The sequence below is a fragment of the Falco punctatus genome, assembly GCF_963210335.1.
Source record: "Falco punctatus genome assembly, chromosome: 8".
Taxonomy (NCBI): Eukaryota; Metazoa; Chordata; class Aves; order Falconiformes; family Falconidae; genus Falco; species Falco punctatus.
In genome coordinates, this window is record NC_137588.1 from 8717873 (window position 1) to 8739691 (window position 21819).

A 21819-nucleotide genomic window follows, 5' to 3' on the forward strand; every position below is an offset into this window, starting at 1 on the left:
ACAATTAAATGCTGAACAATCTCTGGGAATTAGGGTGTAACTTGTCTTGGGCTCGAGGCTGTTCGCAAAAGACAGACTTGCTCAGCATCGCAGGGCAGAGCGGAGAGGTTGCCGGCACTCGGGGTGGGTCTCCAGGCAAGTCAGCCAACTGTCTGGGGCAGAAAGCACCACTACAGGGCATGCCAGGGTCTTCCTTCAATTATTCTAGATTTCTGTTGCTCTTTGCAGTTGCTGACAGAGGATAAGGGAAACATAGCAGACCAGGAACTTCATTAGCCTTAAATAATGGGTTTAGGATTGTGGGTTATACCACCTGAACAGGAAAGTGTTTCCTGATCATGTTACTTTGGCCTGGTTCCTGATTTCAGTATAAACTGTACTGGGGGATAAAATGGGTGTCTGTTAAAGACAGATTTAAATTGCAGGTGTTTTCTCGTATTGCATGTTGAGTGCCTGTGAAGCACGCTGGGCTGACTGGCTTCCCTTTCCCCTTTCATTTCACGCATTTGGTTACACAGGCATACCTGTCATACCCTCCAGCTAGCGGGCTGACCAAGAAGAAATTTAACACAAGGCTATAGTGTATCACTGAATCTCCATTATCATCTTCCAGAGTAGCTTAAGCCTGTCTTTTTTCTAATTAAAAAAAACCAAAACCAACAATACCTTTGAGGCATGTGAATACGTTCCAGCTTCACAGGAACAGGTATTATTTCTGTATACATTCGTTTCTTTATTTTCATACACATACTGAAGTGGATTTAAGACAGTTTGGATTTCCTTTTAAAAGCAAAGTTGGGTCCTTTTTTCTGTAGTGAAGGGAAAAAAAATAACTTGTAGACTCAACAGGTGATTTTGGAGTTTAATGAAAGATGGAGACTTCAAAGACTTTATTGCAGAGAGAGAGAGAGACTTTTTACCAGGGCCTGTAGTGATAGAACAAGGGGCAACGGCTTTAAACTGAGAGGGTAGGTCTAGATTAGCTATTAGGAAGGAATTCTTTGCTGTGAGAGTGGTGAGACGCTGGCCCAGGCTGCCCAGAGCAGCTGTGGCTGCCCCATCCCTGGCAGTGTTCAAGGCCAGGCTGGATGGGGCTGTGAGGAACCTGGTCTGGTGGAAGGTGGTGGCCCTGTCCCTGGCAGGGCAATAGGAACTTTGTCATCTTTAACATCTCCCTTCCAACCCAAACCATTCTATGATTCCATGACTTTTGTAAAACCACAGTCTATTTTACAAACACAAAGCTTCCCCTCACGTAAGCAGGGTTTCTCCTAGGGCCAGGGTACAAGTTAGACATCTGTAATGCCTTTTATTTAAAGGAAGCATGTCTGGCCTTTCCAGGGGCAGTGGGAGATGGCTGGGGTCCAGGGTCTGTCAATGAATCCGGTTGAAGTATTACCACCAAGATGTAAAATAGTACCAGTGCTTGAAAATTAGCTAAAATATTGCCAGCAGCATGGCAGCATGTGCTCTGCCCAGTGTGAAAGAACAGATTCTCAGTACTGGGCTGGCAGCTCATGGAAAGAATGAGCTCGGTGGGGTGGAGGCGTCGCAGGGCTCCCCAACCTGCCCGGGCTGACCGGGAAAGAGGGTGCAGGGTTTGTTGCTAAGGAATGACCTGTTGTGCCTCTCTGCAACCGGAGAGAATCCGCTGCCAGGAAGAGATGACTCTCCGATGTTCTATTGTTGCCGTCGCAAAGTTGCAATGGATAAAATGAGCTGCGTAACCTTCAGTAATTCTCCCTGCCCTTTTGTTGATGCCACGGGTGTGTGTGCTTCGGATGAAATTGAGGGGAATCAGGGGGTGGTTTGGATGAAATCAGGGGAATTGAGAGATGGCATTAATTTCCGTGGAGCCAAGATTTTTGATTTGACTGTGCCTTGAATTTTCCTTGGGCATTATGCCATTTCAAAACACTTGTGTTCTCTAATCCTTAACACTTTGTGTTCTCAAATCCTTCTGCTTTTTCCCTTCGTGTGTTGTAGGCTCATCCAGGTCATCACAAGACACCTTTCGAAATGCAGAATATATTTTTTTTTTCCCCAGCCACTATTCCTGATTACTTTTCTGCAGTACTTTCAGACCTCGATTATATGCTTTTTTTTTTTTTCTACCTCCGGCCTTTCCTTTTGCCCCATTTTTTTTTTTTTAATTGCTTGGAGTTTACACGCTAAACTCTTACACATTACTGCTGTTTCTTAACGAATAAACCAACGCCAGCATATCTGCATCAGTCACCCCTTTTACGCACAGCTCTGCACAACCCAACGCACCATACCGATGCAGTCGCAGCAGTTTAACAACAGTTAACATGGTTTATTTCAGTGATGCAAATGGTAGTTGGTGTGAATATGTATTTATAAGTGTATGTTCGAGTGCTTCTGAACGTTATCTCTGGCATGCCGGGAGAAGCAGGTTGGATGTGCAGCCCGGGGGGCAGATGTACACGGAGCAGGGAGTTGCTGGGTTATTGCTGGAGGGTTTTATCTTCCAAAAAGGAGGTGATGAGCTTTGAAACCGTTTGCAGAAGCGCAGCGCCTGATGCAGCCGGCCGCCGGGAAGCCTGTCGCACGGCTGCGGGGGGGATTTCCGACTGGTGGCCGCTGGCGCAGAGGCAGGCGGGCTGGCGGCTGGGGGAGGGATCCGCGCTGCCTTGGCCACCCCGCAGCTGGGGCCCGGGGCGGCCGGGAGCGGCCCCCCGCAGCCCGCCGGTGCCCCGGCAGGGCCGGCCCCGCGGCCCCGCCCCGGAGGGCCGGGCCGCTTCCTGCAGCGCGGGGCGGCGGCGGCGGGAAGCGGGGCTGCGGGAGCCATGGAGGCGGCGGCCGACTGCCTCAGCCCGGCCGCCCGGCAGCAGGTAAGGCCAGGCGGCGGGGCCGCTCGCCCGCCCCCCGACCCGCTTCGGGGGGCCCTGGGGGCCGGGACCGGCGGCGTGTGCGCCCGTGCGGGGCTGCGCTCCGCCGGCGCGGCCGGGGATGGGCTGCGCGCCCCGCGCTGTGCGCGCTCCTCGGGCGCGGTGCGCACCTGGCAGCCCTGCGGAGGGGGGTGCTGGCGGCTGCTGACAGCTGCGTGAGGCAGCTCACCGCAACGCGCGGGGCGTGCGGTACGGCTGGCCTTTAAAAATCAGACGGAACCGCACGCCGCTTACCGCTCAGCTTGGTACGGGAGCAGTGACGGCAGCCCAACCTGTTAAATGTTTTCTAAACAAAGTTTCCAAACACCCCTGTGGACCGTAAAATGTTAGTGGGGAATTAATCATCCTTCGACATAAACTGTCACTCTGGGGTTCGCCACTGTCACTGTACAAAGGGGAGAGGAGCTGTTAGGCAAACCTGTCATGGGCCCGTCTGTCTAACCAGCGACACCGGTACGTGGGCATTAGAAGGGAATCCTTATGCTGATGTGTAGGCAAAGGTTCATGAATATGCTGCCTTTAAATACTAATTTGCATTTAAGAGAAAGGTGGGGGATTAGGCAGGATGTGGATTGACCGAGCCCTATGTGATTCATAGGGTCATTGTCATATGAGTAAGTGGTGCAAAGTGTGTTTATATTTATAACTCAGATGCAAAAAATGTCAGGTAAATATGCTGGTTTGACCTCTAAACATAGAAGTCATTTATAGATGCTCTTGTTACAACGTAAAGGAGTGCATGATGACTTGCAGTAAGCTCCTGAAACTTGCTGGTTTAAGTCACTTGTTACTCAAGTGGAGATGAGAAAAACTTTGCCGTGGGTTAGGGCTAATTTTACCTGATAGCAATGCTGGTCAGCTGTGTCACAGGAGTATTGCAGATCAGGTGTTGCTTGCCTACATAGGCTTTAAATTCTGTAGAAGTACAACAAAGCATATTAGATTTGTTTTGTCTGATGAGGTATGACTTACATAAATACAGTGCATATTTGAGGAAAAACCTTTACATGCAGAATACTGGAACAGGAAGGCATCAATTATGAAAAATTACGCTTGCCCCCAAAATGACTTGCTGCCTGTATCTCAAGCGTGTTGGCAAGAAGTTTAAATCAGCCTGGTAATTGTTATTGCAGAAATACATAGTAGCACTTGCATACAGGGAGCAGGTAGGTGTAGTTTAGTCAGCGACTTGTCTTTCAAAGCTCCTCTTGACAGTGGGATCAGAGAAGCTTTTTGAGTACGATTTGCTGCTGGCAAACTAACACTTCAGTCCTCCACAAAAAATATGATACTAACTTTGATTGCTAGTCTTTGAAGCAGATCATTTTTGAGTACATTAGAATTAAGGGGTTCTTTGTATAGATCGAAAACTCTTACGCATGTAGCTGCGTGGCAAGTCAACATAGTCATTTTTCACTGCTCAAAAAAGCAGCATAATTTCCTGTCTTTGTTGGCCGTTTCTTGGGGCTTCCAGTTGAACAATGAACTCTTGGACATTTCATAAGGAAAAAGCTGTGAGAATGCACACCTTCAGGATGTATGTCATTAGCCTCTACCTAACCAAGTCACCTAAATAATTCTGTCATCAAAATGATAATGAATGTGCAGCTTCCCCGACGCTGCGCTCGGGGCCAGGAAGCCGTCGCTTCCGTAAACATTGTGTGTTACACGCTGGCCCCAGCAGCGCTGGCTGTGGGTACAGCCAGACCTCGCCTCATCTTGATGAGTGGTATTTAAAAAGGGGGTGTGTGGGGGTAACTCCTCTGCAGTTGCAGATCTCATACTCCCACTTCCCAGTGCCTCGTGCTGCAGATGGCAGAAGGTGCTCCTCACCCTTTCCCGCTGGTATCACATACCTGCTTTGGCTTTTTTTCAGATGCAGTTGTATTTCAGTAGTGAACCAGGTTACAACCTGCTTTAGTTTTTCCCTGTTCGGAGCTAAATGTACTGAACTCCTTAAGGCAGGGTAAAGATCTGCTGCTGCACAGGACTGGATTTTTATTTTAAAACTGAAGTGACCCTTAAGCAGGGGCGTCAAGTGCTGAGCAAGTGGACCAACAAAAGCAATGAGCGTTTTGCAACAGCATACTTGTTTCAGGGCTTAGTGGGTATAAACCATTCCAGGCGACTACAATAAAAAGACAAAAATGCAGGCTGTATGATTGTAGTATTTGAGCAAGTCACGTAAATTAAGGCGATTATCCTTCAGCTGGTGTGCATTTCCATGTTCATCTTGGCAGTGTGGTTGCCATCTCCTCTGGTTTTGTTCTCGGGGCTTTACAGAAGCCCCTTGGGAAGATATTTTTTTTTTTTTTATGACATGCACAGTGTGGCTGAATCTGCCAGTTCTCCTTGTCAGATGAGCAATACTTCATAAAAGGGAAGTTACAAAAGCTTTGTAATGAGTGTAATTAGGCTTCATATTTTTATTCTTCTGTTTTTGCCAGTGATCTGTCACTTTTGATCGAGGCCTGTATTGCTCTCTGAGTCACTCGTGAATTTTAGATGATTTTAAGATTACTTCCTTCAATCTTACTGATTATTTTTTTTCCTCTTTTGAATCTGTTGAATAGATATTTATGCTGGCAACCTTGAGACTTTCATTTTAGCTTTTGTAGTCTGAATTTCCTGAGTCTGTATGAATTTGCTGGTGGTTTCATGATGTTCAGTTGTGTCTCTTGCAGGCTGTGTTGTCTGTTCCTGCTGCTGCCCTTAGAGGTGACTTGGGTCTGGGCTCTGACAAGTGCTTGAGCTGGATGAAGGCCAAAGTCATCCAGGCAAAGCTTGTTTTGGTTTAGGCAGCGCAGAGAGAGAAATGTGAAGTTAAACTTGCTGTTTGCAGGGTGTGCAAGAAATCAAGGTATTTATAGCACAGAAATATTAATGTGCTTATTGTACTGATCACATCATTGCACTGAAAAATTTTTCTCCTTGTGTATTTCTTGTCGTCCGTAGTCTCATTTTGTTGTGCATTCAAAAACGCGTTAAGAGTTTGTTTCTTACACGTCACCTTTGTCAGGCACAAATGAACTCAGACCTCCAGCCGGAATGATTCTGTAATTCTTTGTTTTGATGTGATAGAGTTGCTTTAAAATACTGGTGTTCTGGGTGGAATAACAATTTGTTGATTTCTTGCACAGGTACTAGTATGTAGCAATGGCAGATTTTTAACTTTAAAAACTTAAAAAGTCATTTTAAAGGATCCAGGAAATATTGCTTGTCTTGTTTGTATTGAAGGATCCTTCATGCTAGTAAGCTGTGTGGTTATGGAAAGAAAAAGTTCATAAATAAAAATTATGCTTATTCCAAGATGTAAGCCATTGTTATTCAAAGATACTAAGTGAAAATGTGTTTTTTACTCTTGCATGATGTCTTAGAGGTTTGCAGATTGGCTTTGCTTGAGCAGGTAGAAGACAGCAAAGCTGAAACAGAATAGAGACACCCCATGGATTACCACTTAAAAGTGAAATGTATCCTAATAAATGAGAGGTTACGTGTATGAAGTTGCACAAAGTAAAATGAATTTAACTTAACTGTAGTTGATGTTGGTATCTAGGGAACTGGTGAGCCTTGCTTTCAAGAAGGCCTGAGAAAAACTTGCTAAACTCCCGTATCCCCTCCCCCTGTCCATTTTTCAAGTTGCTTTATTTCATTGTATGTTGTGCTCACTTCTGGAGGATACATAATTCTGTAACATAGCTAGCAAGCATATAAATCCTTTGGTCCTTCTCCTACAAGGAAAAGGGAAGGGGATGTGTGTACACGTGAAGTGCAATGCCTGAATTTTACATTCACATTAGAAAAACTAGATGCCTGTAAGTTCAGCTGGCTATTGAAATTCATAAAGATGACATCTACAATAATGTTAATATCAAAATAATCTTGTGTCTTTTTCTGGCAGGAGAGGAAAACTGGACACAGTTCTGTACTGTTTGGTATATTTTGCTTATGGAGGCTTTAGGGCCCTTTTATTTTCATAAGGGAAAAATATAGCTAATTGCTTGCACTGATGTTGTTCTTCACCTAAATTAGGTGCAATTTGCAAATGTTTGTACAGATTTGAGTTTGTTTACTTTTTGTTTTTGTGCTGTTCCTTGAGACTACTTACAGTTCACATTTCAGGATGAGGGAGTATTTCTCTAAACTGTAAGGAGGGAAAGGCATTATCTCCTGTTCCCTCTCTGCCAAAAAATCATTAATGAGCTGGAGATCTCAGGGCAAGATTCCCCTTCCTTGGGGTAAATGCATGCTGTGTTTGAATGGCTACTGGCAAAAGATGGTGGTCGTTACCCTTACGCAGCATCATATGAGTCACCTGGCAGCCTCTTGTGATGCTTAGCCCGGAGCAGTCCTCATCTCTGACTCCATCCTGCATTCACAGCGGTACTGACTGTGGGATAGACTCACAGTAGCGTTTCTTGAGGGTACTGCAATGGATCACGTCAAGTCAATATCATACTTGTTCCAGCGCTGTGATTTTTTACCTTTAGCATATGTCCTAGAGCATGTTTATATAGTGGGTGTCATAAACCATTGCAAACACGGCAGGTAAATCATAACACTGCCTGGCAGGGATTCCATCTTGTGTTTGCCCAGCAGCAGGGATGTGGGTTCGTTGTTGTTTTTTTTTTTTCTAGACAAACTGCTTCGGGTTGGCAAGTCATGGTCCCTTGAAAACACTTGTGGTAATAGTATGTCCCTGCACCCTGGAGCCTGCCAGCGTTTGGCTCTGATGGCACCCTGCAGTGATGAGAGTGGGACAATTTTTGGGTGCAATGTGGAGGTGTCCTCTAAATATGAGACTGTGAGTGTGTTTTGCAATTTCTGTCCGTAGCAGAGCCAGTTACCTCGAAATTCAAGCAATGAACTGAAAAGAGAAAGGGCTCTGTGCAAAACCAACCCTTTGTTCTTTCTGCCATGGGTGTGTTTTATCCTCTGAGAAGGTTTTTCCGTTGCTACAAGTAATTTTTCAGGCTGAAGTCTGTGTTGCAAGAATTAAAAACTCTGTTCATTTAAATAGAATGTATTTGCACAACAGGGAGCTGCAATAGTCATCAAAAGGAATCTGCCTGCCTACCAGTTTGAGTTTAGGGGCAGTGCAGTAAAGTGGGGGGAGTACTGATAACTGAACACCACTTTTTTTTTTTTTTTTTTTAATTCTGGCTTTTCTTCTGTTTAGATGTCAGTAAAGATGCTGGCATTTTGATTTTCTATGTGCTTGACATTGATAATATTGCAGTTTTTCCTGATAAATGGGATGCTGTACTTACAGTAAAGGTTTCGGAAGCAGAGGAGCTGGGTGTAACACCAGGGTGACTAGCTGAGCCATGCCTTTTGTTCCCTGCTGAGCTATTCTGAATTCCGCTGGGTGAACTGCTCGTGGTCGTGCTGTACCAAGCCTGAGCTAATCTTGCATTTTTCTCTATAAGACTGGCTGGCTTTGCCTGGGATTAAAAGCAGAATATTAAAAATGTTACTGGATAGCATGTTCCAGCACTTCCAGTGGGCCTGAAATGAGGAAGCACTGCAGATCTCCCGAGAGGCCCGTTCTTGGCAGATTTCCACTCCAGAGAGGTTTGGACTTGAATGTGGACGTCTGGGGACTTTAGTTGAGTTAGTGCATTTTCTCAGGTTCCCTACTCCCTAACCTCCATCATTTCAGTCTTAGTTGTATGTGGTCATGCTGAACAGCAGTGTTTACCTAACTCCTGTGCCCGTGTGTGTGTGTGCAATGTCAGCGGTTAGGAAAAATGGCACGTAATGTGTTTGCTCTTGGTCAAATTAATTCATCAATAAAAAATAATCTGCACCACGGGGTGGGGGGAGGGTAGACCTCACCTTTCTTAAATAAATCTCGCTGTTCCCTCTCTATCCACACAAATAGTAATTAAGGAAACACAGAGTGTACTTTTAATCACAAGTGCTAACCGATGGTAGTGCCTACACAAGGGTGTATTACCTGACTGCGAAGCATAACAAGTTATGGAAGGCAGGGCCATTACTTGCAGTAGGGAATTAACTCCTACAGATGTGTTTACAGTCTTGCCGAGTCAAGTCTCCTTATTTCATGCCTTGCTTGACAAGTGTGTTTCACACTGAATTGCCCAGCTTTTATTTCATTGCTGTGTTCCCACTTGCAGGCTGAAGCAAGACTTGCAGCAAAGCGAGCGGCACGGGCAGAGGCACGGGAGATCCGAATGAAAGAACTGGAGAGACAGCAGAAAGAGGTATGGTCGAGTCTTTGGGGGGTGTTTTGATCAGCTTTCCTGAATGTAAGCAGAGATCCTGGAACGCAACATTAATCTGTCTTTTATTGAAACATTAATAGTCTGTGTAGAGATAATGTTGATCACAGAACAACAAATAGCGTGGAAAAAATGGGTTTTGGCAAGAATTTTATCTCGGTGAAGCAAGTATAATTATTCACAGAAAATACTGATGATTAGTAATCATTGTTTAATATTAAACTTTGAAGTATGCAGCTTTTTTGTGTGCGCATTGGAGGGAGTGGATTCTCACTTTGTTAAAGTCTATGAACATAGAAATCTACATATACATTATACAAGACAAGGCCCTTGTATAACTCTACTTGTAAGTCATTTTCCTTTGTTGCTATGAAACTGGCATTGTGGTCTCTCCTGTTTTGTAAAACTGATGGTCTGCTGTTGGCAGGAGTAATGATAGAAACTGAACCTGGCAAAACGTTACCTTCTCCAGAGTGTTTAGATTAAATGCTTGGTATAGTCTCTCCCAAATTCTGGAAGAGGTAGTTGTTTCGTACCATCAGCAAGTGACATGCAGAGGCATAGTAAGAGTGTGGAATATCATGGGCTTCCACCGTAGGAATGATCTTGAAAACCAAAAAGTCTTGTTCTTCTCCTGCTGTGTTTGACAAGTGGGAGCTGTACTAAATGTCACCCCGCTACAAGAAACCGAGAGCAGTATTTGTTTTCAAGCTCTAGAAGCTGAACTATTAGAATGGGGCTACAAGCATGGGTTGGCATGTGTGGACTGAACCAGAAGGGCTTAAAAATTGTATTTGTTGATGTGCAGTTAATGAAATAGCACAGTTGATGTAACAGGCCCAACAGTAATCATAATTTAATCTTTTTCAGATTTTGAAGGAAAGGGAAAAAGTAAGGCATTTTGGGGCAGCGTGTAGGTATACGTAGTAAGTATAAATGTACACGTATGCTCTAGGGTGCAGAGGAGGGTTCAGTTTCATTTTTTAAACGGTGGCTCGGGGTGTGCTAGCAGGCTGGTGTTGGTGCAGGCTGCAGTCATCAGCCTGTAAAAGAAGCTCTCGGGCAGCTTGCCCGTGCTCAGCTTTGTGCTGGAGTGTCTTGCCTAGCTGAGGCATGTCTGGATGTGTCTCAGCACCCCGTAGCCACAGCAGGGTTAGATATACTTGCAAACACACCGGGAGTAAGAGTTGTGGGGGAGCACTGCTGTAAGCACAGCGCTTGTGGAAGAGAGGAGCCTTTTTCTGCTACAGTTGCTGCTTTTTGAAGGATGTTTCTTGCAACCTGGATCACAGTCAGAAAGCCTGGACTGCAGATAAGCATTGGTACTGTCAAGCTGCCTGCTGTGCCTCAGCCTGAGTGATGGGACTTGCCGAGCAGCCTGTAGAAGATCCGTGGTAAACAACCACTAAGTGTTTTGTTTGGGCAGCAAAGTAAATATGGGTGTCATGGCAGCTGACAATGGTGTTGCCATATAATTTGCAGATAACCTTAATGGAACTGATGACCCCTTTGAAGATTAAAAGCTGATGCTGTAAAGAGTGTCTTAGTAAATTGAAGTTTTGGTATGAAAACTAAAGCCTGCGTGCATGTTCCTGCAGTAATACCTGAAGAGCTAGTGATCTGAAAATCTGTGAAAACTTCGTTGTATATATAGAAATTGAGTAGCGCAGGTTATCGCTCTGAAATACTAACAGTGAAAGCTAAGCCAGATATCCACTACAACCTGTTTTGTAGTTCACTGGCATAAATGACATAATGCAACTATACATCTAGTTAATATTTTATAACTGTTTCAGATAGTTTAATCTCAGCCCCCCTGGTGCAAGGTAGAGCTAGTAAGGATGTCTGCAGGAAGCTTTTTTGTTGCCACAAGTATCTTGCAGGTATAATAAAAAACCCCATAAATACAGAAAATGCCAAGCAGTGAGCAACACGGGACTTGGCACCTACTCCTTTCTTGGAGGAGAACGTACTGTGATACCGGTGTCTGTACAGCTTGTTGTCTGCCGTCTTCAGTTTCCATCATGAACTTGTCAGAGAAATAAATAACACATTCCCACTACTGCTGTGTTTAATAACCAGAACTTTAAGCACTTGCTTTACTACTTCAGAGGCTTTTTAGAGCCAGTTATGGGAGTTAAAAAGCAATAAATAGATTTATTGCGTGTGTGTGTGTACTTGTTCATGCTTAAAGAAGTATACATGCCCTGACAGGCTTGTTGTGGAGCACGGAATACTTGGGAATATTTTTACATTGTTGATCTGGGTTAAAAGATTCCAGATGCTACCATTACAAGCTAGAATCGTGGCAGTATAGCTCTCACTGGCTGCAAAGCAGGGTATGTTGAAGATTTGGGCTGGAAGTTGGCTCTTCTCCTGCCTACCATCTAGTATTAATGCCTTTTTAAATCTTGTGCTTTATTTTCTGCATTTTTAAATACTTGGGTGACTTACATCATGAGCCCACTTTATGTGATTTAGCTAATGTTCTGCTTGCCATTACAAAAGAAATACCAATGCAAAAGCACCTGGTGCCTGAGATTTTAGTTGTCTTATGAATGTTTCTGTAGGTAGAATGAGCAGCCATCTCATCACAAAGCTATTAAAACGCCCTGTGCTGGTTCCGTTCGCTAGCCACATGTGAAGAGTGCACCAAAGTCTAGTCACAGCTGTGTAGTAAAGCTCATATAGGTAAATGGTGAAGACTAAACAATATCACACCGAGCTCTTCTTTTTGGCAGAAATTATTTCAGGTAAAACACAACTGACAGCAGAAATTGCTGCATAGTCTATTATTTTGGAAATGTAAAATTGTATTCGCAATCAGCGACGCTGTTGATGAGTTCCTTTCAAAAGGAGCGTACCCTGAGAAGCTTGTGGCAGACAGCTTGGCCTTAGATGGTGGTGAGCACGCTTGGTGCAGGTGTGGGCTCAGCCCTTGCACAGGCAGCCGTACCTCTTGCCAGTGGTTGCTGCTATTCATCTTGTGCTCTGTGTGCTTGGAGGCATAGCTTCAGTAAACTTGGTTTGGAACACAAGGTGACCCCAAGAATTCTTCTGCAAACTTAATGTGAAGTTACATACTGCTGTAGTAGAGCAGTACTTGGAGACGTTATATAGCAGAGATAGGTGGGCTTTTGGAAGAAAACAGTCTGCGCTGCAGTGCGAGGTGTGGGAAAGTCACTGTGGAAAGCTGCTGCCATTTGCTGTGGTGGGGCGGGATTGCAGGTGTGTTGCAGAGGCAGTATCATCTCATCACCTGGCATCGTCACCTCATGCCAGGCAGCAGAAAGAAGGGTAAGTGTGCCAGTGTTTTGGGGTGGGGTGGGTTTTTTGGGGTTGGTTTGTGGGGTTTTTTTCCCCAGGGGGTGGAAGGTAAAGAGGAGAGCACAAGTACAAGTTTAGTAGGGAAATATAAACTAGGTAAATGAAAAGTGTTTGTTGAAGCTGAAGAAAGAAATTGAGCACAAAAATCGTGATCTGATGTATGCTGACTTGGAAGATACAGCAGTGATCATGCTTAAATCGCATATGTGTGTGTGTATTTATATGTTTAGTAGAGAATGGGTTCCTGGTTGTGAGGCTACAAGAAAGGCACAGATCTAACAAACATTAACGCTTGAATGTTTCTGACTTATTCTGTGCTGTGTTGTTGTTATCCACTACAGGTGTAAATAATTAATCTGGAGGTCAGGGTAGGTTTTCTGGTATGCTTCCGCACATAGTAAGTCAGCGCAGGAGAGCGCTCCTGTGAGGCAATGCCAATGCATGTTCTAAGCTGAAAGGACAACTGTAATAGACGGTACTTGCTCCTTGGTGAGTACCAGCGCTATGGAAACACACTAGCTGGTGGGATTCAGAGCAGTGATGGGTCCTGTGTGCTGTTCGTTTTCTTGTTTGTTTGGCTTTTGTCGGTGTTTTTACCATACCATGCTGCCATGGTCTTCAAACATTTTGCTTCCAGTTGCAGAGTCTAAGGCCGGTCCATTTGGCTCATACCCTAGAGTTGTGTTTGCTACTGAGACAAATGCTTGGGTGCAGTCAGATCCTTGTTTTCAATGCACGTAGAAGAGCAAGTCAGGAGCTGTTGGCTCAGTTTTTCTGAGTAACAAATTGTTAATTCTCGTGGGGCTGCTAGATAAAGTGGAGTGTGTGTGGTTTGGTTTTTTTTCTTAGAAGCTTGGTGTAAGATACATTAAAGCCTTTTTCCCCCAGAAATATTTAACATTAATGTTACGAGACGCATACAAGCTGTAGCATTAGGGCTAATTGTAGAGAATGTTTTATGTAGGAGTACCTTCTGTGTGTTCTGCTGGCAAGACTTAAAAATGTCTCTTTGAGGACTGACACTTGGAGACCACAACTTAAGCTGATATTAAGAGTCTGAAGTGAAAAGAGAACGATCTCCCACTCCTTAAGCTGCAGGATAAGAGTCTTCCTTGCCAGTTTGCCACTTCTAGTTCAAGGCAAGTGCATTGTGCTTGTCTCCTAGATTCATTTACAGCTCTTGCTTTAAGGGCATAGAACAAAACTTGCCTCTGCTATTTTGTAAATTTGTTCTTTACACACAAATAAATATGTTGGTACTTTTCCTCGTTTGGATTCATATTTCTTTGGAATAAAATGTGTTATCAGTACTTTGTCGTGGGTTTCTCTTTTTCCATGCCAGTTCCCTGAGCATGTACTGAAGTTAGTAAACATACTAAAGCCAAGTTAATGTGGGCAAAAGACTTGCAAACAATCCTGATCTTCTCACCCATCCTGTTGACTGTGACTTAGGCCTCTTCCCTTGCTAGGATTTGGTACCCACAAGTCTGATCCAAGTCAGCAGGTCTCATGGTGCAGCTGGCATTTGGGATTGGTTGAAGCCATTTGAAATCACAGGCAGTGCGGGAAAAACTAGAGGAAAGCAGAATTCTTGTGGCTTGAACAGAAGGGGTGAAACTATGAAACTTGGTGCTTGCATATGCAGGGCAGAAATTAAGGAGTTTTGTGATGTAGTTAATCTCTGTCTTTCTTACACAGCCAGTGTGAAGATGCACAGGAAAATTTGGAGAGGGACCATGCTGAAGGTGTCTTTAGTACACTCTACATTTCTGCCTTCTGCTGCCATTTAACCATGCTTCACTGGCTTGTTCTGTCCCATTCTACAGTTACTGTACGCAAAACTTTATTTTTGTGGGAAAGCTGCTGCAATGAGGAAACCAGGAAAGCAGGCTGCCACTAATACTGTGGACAAAATGCTTTGCACTTTTTTTTTTTTTTTTTTTTTAATACCATAATACAGGAAAGTGCCATTTAGGGTATTTGACTGCTTAGATGTCTATTGACTCTGTTAAGCTCTTTGTGGGGGACATACCTGCAACAGAGGTTGTTTTTTAAAAGTGTTTTCTCCTATAACATACTATTGAAGGAGGACAGTGTGCTGATGACGGATCAGTCACTTTGGAACAGAGCTCTTGTAATGCCTGTTAGCTAATGGATGACCAAAAAAAAATCCAGGTTTTATAAAATGCTGGAGCAGTTATAATGATGCACGTGGCTTCATTCCTGTGCCCCTCTCCGTTGCCCTCCGCAGTGTCTAGCCCTGAACAAGGACCTCGTTATCTTATCCATTGGCAACCTGCGTCCTGGGCCCAAGACTTGTTGCGTGTCTCGCTTAGCAGGTATTCCCATTGAGTGCAATGCCAAGCCTGAAGCATTGGGGTTTGAAAAACAAGACATCTGTAGTGTTGCCTCAAAGTGTGGGTGAAACAACAGCATTGGAAAGTTAAAGCTTAAAGGTTAAACCAGCTCCATGGTAATTGCCATTTAAAGTGGCGGCATTTGGCTTCTGTGTATGGATGAAAGGTGTTCTGCATGTGCAACAGAGAAGCAAATGATCCGGGTTGGTATGCAGTCGTGGGAACTGTGGGAGGGTTTAGTTAATTTTCTTCTTCAGAGTTTTCTTAGTAAAAGGTAAGTGAGGTGGTTAGTTGTGTGGGAATGCTGGTTTTAAGTGTGGGTCCTCATTATCCTCCATGCACTTGTAGGAATAGGAATTAATGCTCCTAAGGTATCAAGCTGGGTTCGGCTGTTGTCCTTCTTGGTTATGAAGGGCAACCTGATCGGGGGGCAGGGACTGAAGGAAGCACGATTTCCTTCCTAGCACAGGGATCCGGGTTCGGCTGAGATGGCCCTGAAGAACAACGGACAGTAGGGATTCCCTGAATATTCCAAACTACGGGAGACTGTCTACCCTGCTGCCTGCTGACCAGCTGCAGGGTTGGGGTCAGAGCAAGACACTGTTCCCCTGGGTTGCACTCTAGGAGCAGAGGGCTGGTGGTGGTGCTTATTCAGCATCAGTTCTTATCTAAGAAGATCAGCAGCAAGGCAGCTTGGGCTTTCGGACCAGAGCTGTGATACGTTTCCCACAGATAAATGCTAGGTGTTCAGCAGAGAAGTGGGGAGGATGAAACTGCAATTTCCTTCTGGATTTGTGTATCAGTTAGGTGGTTTGGAACGTGAAGGGTTTCTTGCTTTAGAAGTGCTGCGAGACATGCAAGAATAAACATGTTTTCTGTTTTCACGTGAATTTACAAAGCTGATCAGTCAAGGGCCATTCTCCACTTAAAATTCAGATATATTAGAGTGGCTGTAATGTTTTTGTGTATTATTAAAATTGTTCAAGACTATGGAAGAACTTTGTAGAGTCAGCAGTGCATTTATTAGGGCCTGCAAATGGTGTGAGGCTCTGTGGAAACATTAAAAATTGAAAAATCAACCTGCAGAGATCCTCCAATGCTGGCAGTATATGTGCAAGATATTTTGAGGGAGTTTTAACAAGCTGACGCTGTGCTGTACAGGGGTGAGAGATGTATAGCATTGATGCTTTTGTAACTATGCTTCAACAGTTAAGGACAAAATTTGTCTTTAGAAGAACAACAGTTTTTCTGTAGTGAATGTTGTTTGCTTTTGTTGTGATGGTAGATGCACAACTGTCATCCCAGGTGAATATTTGGGCATCCATTACTTTGAAGGAGGGAGGATGGAAAAGCCAGAGGTCCTAACTCACAGCTGGGTTAGGCTCTGGTCTGGCACACAGTCTAGGGAGAAAATGTTGCATGTGCCTCCCAGAGCCTAGCAGGTATGAGAGCAAGAATGCTCTATTTCAGCTGGGCACATGGAGGGAGCCTGGAATGTAAATGCTGCTTTCGTTCTACCGAACTATAGGGCTTCAATGTGCACATTTTTGTATTCGTGTTTTGCTGCATATTTTGTATAAATGATTCCTGCCCCCCCCCCCCCCCCCCATTGGAACGAGCTATGGAACATTGCATTGCTATTTATTCATTCACACTGGCTTTTGTTTCCTTGTTTCTTTCCTTTCCCTTTCCCCCTAGATCTATCAAGTTCAGAAGGTAGGGATTGCTCTCTTTCATTCTTGTTTGCATGTGTTCCCACATTGTGAGTGTTGCTAGCACTTGAAAAAACCTCTAAAGAACAGAAGATGCACAGCAGGCTTTGTATTTCCAAGCAATTCCCCCCTTTCCTCCCATAGTCTTGTGGGGTGGATAATAAAGGGGAGTGGGGGAAGATGACCTGTATAAATTGTGTCTGGTTAGGCACTTAATATAACTTTTGTTACAGACTGTTTGGCAAGGAATAAGCAGTAAGTGGAATGGTAATTTGACAGACCAGCAGTCATAGGAGAGTATGGTGGCTCCACATGTCGCCAAGAGCCATACAGGCATTTGGGTGTGGAAGGCCAAGAGTATTGCTGGAAATATTTCAGGCTGGGCAAGCTTTTAACAGGTGCCAGCAGGAAGAATGACTTTCAGATGACTTTGCAGAAAGTTACTGAAGTCATTCAGGTATGCTGTGTTTGAATTGATATCTTTTGGTAAACAAACTGTACGGCCTTTCTTCCAATGTGACCTAAGCATTATAAATGCTTTTGTGTTCTTTAATCCTCTCTCACCTGAGTTTAATGTCCTGATCTCTTCCCTCCTCCCAATTTCCTTTTCATAGTTCTAAATAATGGCAAAGATGATGATGATAATCGCTCCAGCTGAGCTCACTTGCTATGTAACAGAGTTTTTGGGTTTGTGTTACGGTGTTTGGCTGTTCTATACTTCCACTATGTGAACCACGTGGTACCTAGAAAGTGAAATAACTGTAAACACGCCTTGCAGGGAGGAAAAAAGCATATATTTCTTCAAGCTTGCCATGTTCTACCTTACTGAATATTTGTGTTTTCCTGAGATATTTTTATTGCTTGCTGAATGTTAAATGTCTCATAAACCCACAGCCTGTTTGTTTTTGTTCTGCTATTCCAGCTGCCTTAACTGCATGTTTCACTTCTTGACCTAGCAGTGCATGTGCTTCTTGGAAAAGCTGTTCTCCTCTTTAAGTGTGTATGTATATGAAGACAGCTACTCAAATCATGTGCTCTGGTATTTAATCCTGACCCCATCAATTTGGCAACAAATACATCTTACTCTTGTTTTCATTTGTGGAGTTGACTGTGTACAGAGTGACTGAAATTAACATCTGCCCGTGGATCAACAGGCTTGTTATCAATCTCCTTTATAGGAACTAATTTAATCCTCTGGTACAAACACAGTCCCATGGGAGACACGGAGGTTGTTTACTGTTGGTGTCCTGACATGGATGAGAAGATAAGTGGGTTATCCTGACAACATCCCATAGCAAGTTTGCAAGTCTAGCAGTTTCGCTGCCACTTAGCAAATCTGATCTGGAATTCTCTCTCAATGGTATTAACGTCATTAGTTATTTAATTGTAGTATCACTTTTTAGGGTAGAAGGGAACATGAGTCTGGCAAAGGCTTCTAACTAAAACCCAAATGACTGGATAAGTACCACTTCTTCCTTTAACCCATGTGGCCATTGAAACCAGGCCCCTGTGGCAAGACAGAGGAGTGGACAGGAGAAAGGAATGGGAAGTGGCTGAAGGGGCAAAATACTCCAGACTTCAAATGCTGCCAGTTCGGTCCAGTGTGAAATGTGCCGTTAAAACGATCATGAATTAAAAATAGTTTCAAGGCAATTGCATTCGTTAACGTTTTTGTTTGGGGTATTAAGCGTGTAGATGTGTAACTTTAAATGGTGGAGGAAAGGACTGTGAGTGGAATTTGTGATGTAAGACTTTTAAGAGGTATCTCCTTATCTCCCTTTTGCAAAAGTGAATTCAGAAGCCTATGTCAGAAAGTAAGGAGAACAGAGGGCAGGAAAAGGAAGCAGCAGACCTTACATAAATATTATTGGCACGTTTCTGGATCCTTCCTATGTGTGAGAAAGGATTCTCCATTTTCAGTGTGTTTTGTAAAATCGATTTCTAGTGTTGGAAAAAGTTATACATCTCTTGGGGGAAGGGGAAGCCTCTAATAAGGCTCTACCCGACCTAATTTATTATAAAGCATATAATCTGTAGGTTCTGATCACGTACACAATCCTGACCAACTGGGGTTCATACAGTTTTCGGGGGTCATTTTCAGGATGTGATGTGCGTAAAACTGAGTTTTGTAAGAGGCTGTTGTATGCGTTATGCTTCTGCCTGGAAGTAACTAGTCTGAGCGCTGCTGAGGAGGTGTGTAATGCCTGAAGAAACAGCGTTCCTGTCATGCACTCTCATGTAGTTTAAGGGAGAAATTTCACTTGTGTGCAATTTGGCGAGGCATTGTATAGGGGTAGTAGATGTATTTGAGCACAGACTAGGATGCTTTGCAGGGAAGGCAGAGGCGAATACTTACTTTCCTGTTCTCATAGGAATGTGGTTAAAGAGCTTGTTGAATCATCATCTCTTTTTCTTGTCTGAGAGAGATGTTTGCATAGTATTTAAATCTGCAATGCAGTAGATTTATTTCCTGTTTTCAAATCACTGGCCTAAAACTTAGTCTAATGTTTTTTCCTAATAAATGGGATTGCTGTGAGCTCCTGCGTTTTCCCTATTTGACCCCAAAGCTGACAGTGTTTAAAGGTACAGTTTGGGCTATCCCGGATGTGTAAATGAGCATCATGCTGCCTATTCTATTTCATAACAGACTTTCCTCTCTCCAGAGCTGTTAAGATGAGTAAGGCTATGACCTTAATGAAAATAATTTTGTTGTTTGAGGAAGAACACTGAAGTGGGAATAAACTGACACAGTATCAAAGAGCACACAGTTGTTTTTTCTAGCTTATTAATAAACGGTGAATGAGGTTTTAAATGGTGAAAGTAAAATTACGTTAATACCATTGAGCAAGTTCTAAATACACAGTACAATACAGGTTTCTGATTATTTTATTGTTACCTAAGGTTTTGACTTGATTCTCCTACCTCCTCAAGTCTCTAGGAAAGCTGGCAAGTACAGGCTTGTTTTCCCACAAATACATGAATCTCAAAGCACATAATCTCAATTTTTCTTATATACGTATTATGCTTCTTTAAGCAGGATTTCCATTTGGTGATTGACTGTACTTTAAGCTGGTGATTGTCCTTCACACAGAAATGTTATGGTCACTATTATAAATGCAGACTTCCTGAGACTAGATTTGAAGCATGTCCTTGGGGAGGAAGAAGTTCTTGTGGATCTTTGAACAGTTTTCTGTCTGGTGGAAATTCAGGTCCATTGGGAAGTTTCTGATGTTGTGCAAAGAAACTGTGAACTGAAAAATGGTTCAGAAGACACAGCGTACTAAGAAAATGCATGGCATTTGGTATTAAAATGCAGTTTTCCAGTCTTGCCTGCATTGGTGAAGCATGTCCTCTTCCATCCTTGTTGGTGATACCACCACTGTCAAGATGCCTGAACTGTAGGCAAAAAGCCTCATGCCCTGCAAAAGAGCTCTGGGGCATTCTGAATACAGTGAATAAGAATGCACAGAGGTTAGTTGTATTGTATTCACATTGTCTTCCCCGTTTGACAAATCTGTACAGTAAACATGATTTGACAGCATTTTTCGTCCTGAAAGTGTTCTGCGTTCAGATCCCTTGTAATGAGTCTTGACTTAAATGGGTCAGGAATTCGAGACTCATTATGCTCCTTGCTCCTGTCCCCACAGCACTGGTTGTTTGGTTTGCTGGTTTTTTCTTGCACTGCTGAGAAAGAAGCTGTTGAGTACCCCGGCTGTACCCCAAAGGCCCCTCTTCCTTTGCTGGGCAGCTTTTCCTGGGCACATGCTGTGGTGGGCTCTGGTGGCACTTGGCATGGCTTTTCCCTGGCATGTTTGTGTGTGTGGAGCTGTGTGGCTCAGCCAGAACCCAGCAATGCATGTCTAAATGTTCTGTGTTTGCCTTTCTCATCTAAATGCTGTTTTTTTCCCTTTTCTGTCTGTAGAAATATTATGGTCTGGATACTAAATGGGGAGACATCGAGCAATGGATGGTAGGCCTTCATCAACGTAGCTAAACAGCTTTTACGTGTTGAAGTTTCATATAGTTCATAGAGTTTGAAATCCCACGAAGTAGGTATTTTCATGTTTTGGAAATGTGAATTCCACTGTCATTGCAAGCACTCTTGCAGTCTGCATCAATACCTGAAACGTGGCTTTTGATCAGCTTAAAACTGGTAGGGATTTGGATAGAGCCATCTTTTTTTACAGGCCTCTGTCTTCACTTGAACATTAGATTAGCAATAGACTCTCGTTAAAACTACTTGTGGTACAAGGAATGTATGTACTCATTTTACTATTTGTGTTTTTTGTTACAATTTGAGTTTTCTCAAATCTGCCTTCAGGTGAATTTGGGGCAAGTTTTATCCTTGCGTCTTCAGCTACCTTTGTACTTAACTGGCCCAAGGGTACTCCTCAGTATGTTATTACTGCTCTTGTGGCAGTGCTCGCTTTTTCTGGTAATACGATGTCCTGGATTTCATGATTTGCTAAGCCAGTTGATACCAGATACGGACTTGGCCGTTAGCAACATCTGACTGTTTTAACACCCGTGATACAAGTGCAAGATGTTGCTAAAGAGCTCGAAGACAGTGGCTCCAAATGTTTTTCAAACATAAGTTTATGAAATTGCTTATCAGTGATGACACATGAAAAGTGTTGTTTGTGGCCTTGCCCTCCAAGCTGAGTGGTGCACACTGAAAAAGGCAAAACTGAACAGTTGGCTTCCAGTGTGGAAGATAACTTCTCATACTCCCTGACTTCCTTGACCTTTCGTAATTAATTGGAATAAATGCTAGTTTGCTCTATGCCTTCTTGAAAGCCTGCTGCCATATGGTCCAGCCATCCTCCAGGATGCTCTGATCTCACCAATAAGCCATGAAGTCTCTTCAAGTCCTTGTTTGGTGAGCTTAGCTCTACCTTGCTAGAAATTCCCTTGCTTAGAAATAAATTCAACCCGTGGAATCTTTTAACTACAATGTTGAGCCCCCACCCCTCGGGTTTTATTGTTGTTTCTAAATTCCATGTAAAATGAGTTCGTTAAAATCAGTTTGTTGAAACACAACGCATCCTACAGCATTTCCAGCATTAACACAGCCTTTGGGTGGCACAAAGCAGCGGTGCTGTGTGTCACAGAGGCTGTAAGCAGGGCACAGATGCTTTTGGTCTGGAAGAAGGGGCCGGGCTTTGTCCCTCTGGGATACGCTAGAGAGACACTGTTGTCCTGCCACGTTATTTCAAGCAGAAGATTTTTGAGATTTATTTGGAAGGACTGCAAACTGGAAAGCGCA

At 43.6% G+C, this 21819-nt stretch overlaps 1 protein-coding gene across 18 annotated transcripts in view; it reads left to right on the top strand.

Annotated features, from left to right (window-relative positions):
• LRRFIP1 (LRR binding FLII interacting protein 1) overlaps window positions 1–21819 on the top strand; it is a 109626-nt gene that overhangs the window by 39263 nt on the left and 48544 nt on the right. For 7 of the 18 annotated variants that reach the window (XM_080399831.1, XM_080399818.1, XM_080399829.1 and 4 more), the window contains exons 2-4: window positions 9053–9139; window positions 16540–16557; window positions 20476–20523. In XM_080399831.1, the coding sequence (XP_080255957.1) occupies window positions 9053–9139; window positions 16540–16557; window positions 20476–20523 (153 nt within the window). Of the gene's footprint in view, window positions 1–2034; window positions 2856–9052; window positions 9140–16539; window positions 16558–20475; window positions 20524–21819 lie in introns of those variants that run through there. The other 11 variants (XM_080399837.1, XM_080399819.1, XM_080399824.1 and 8 more) reach the window with 4 other exon arrangements.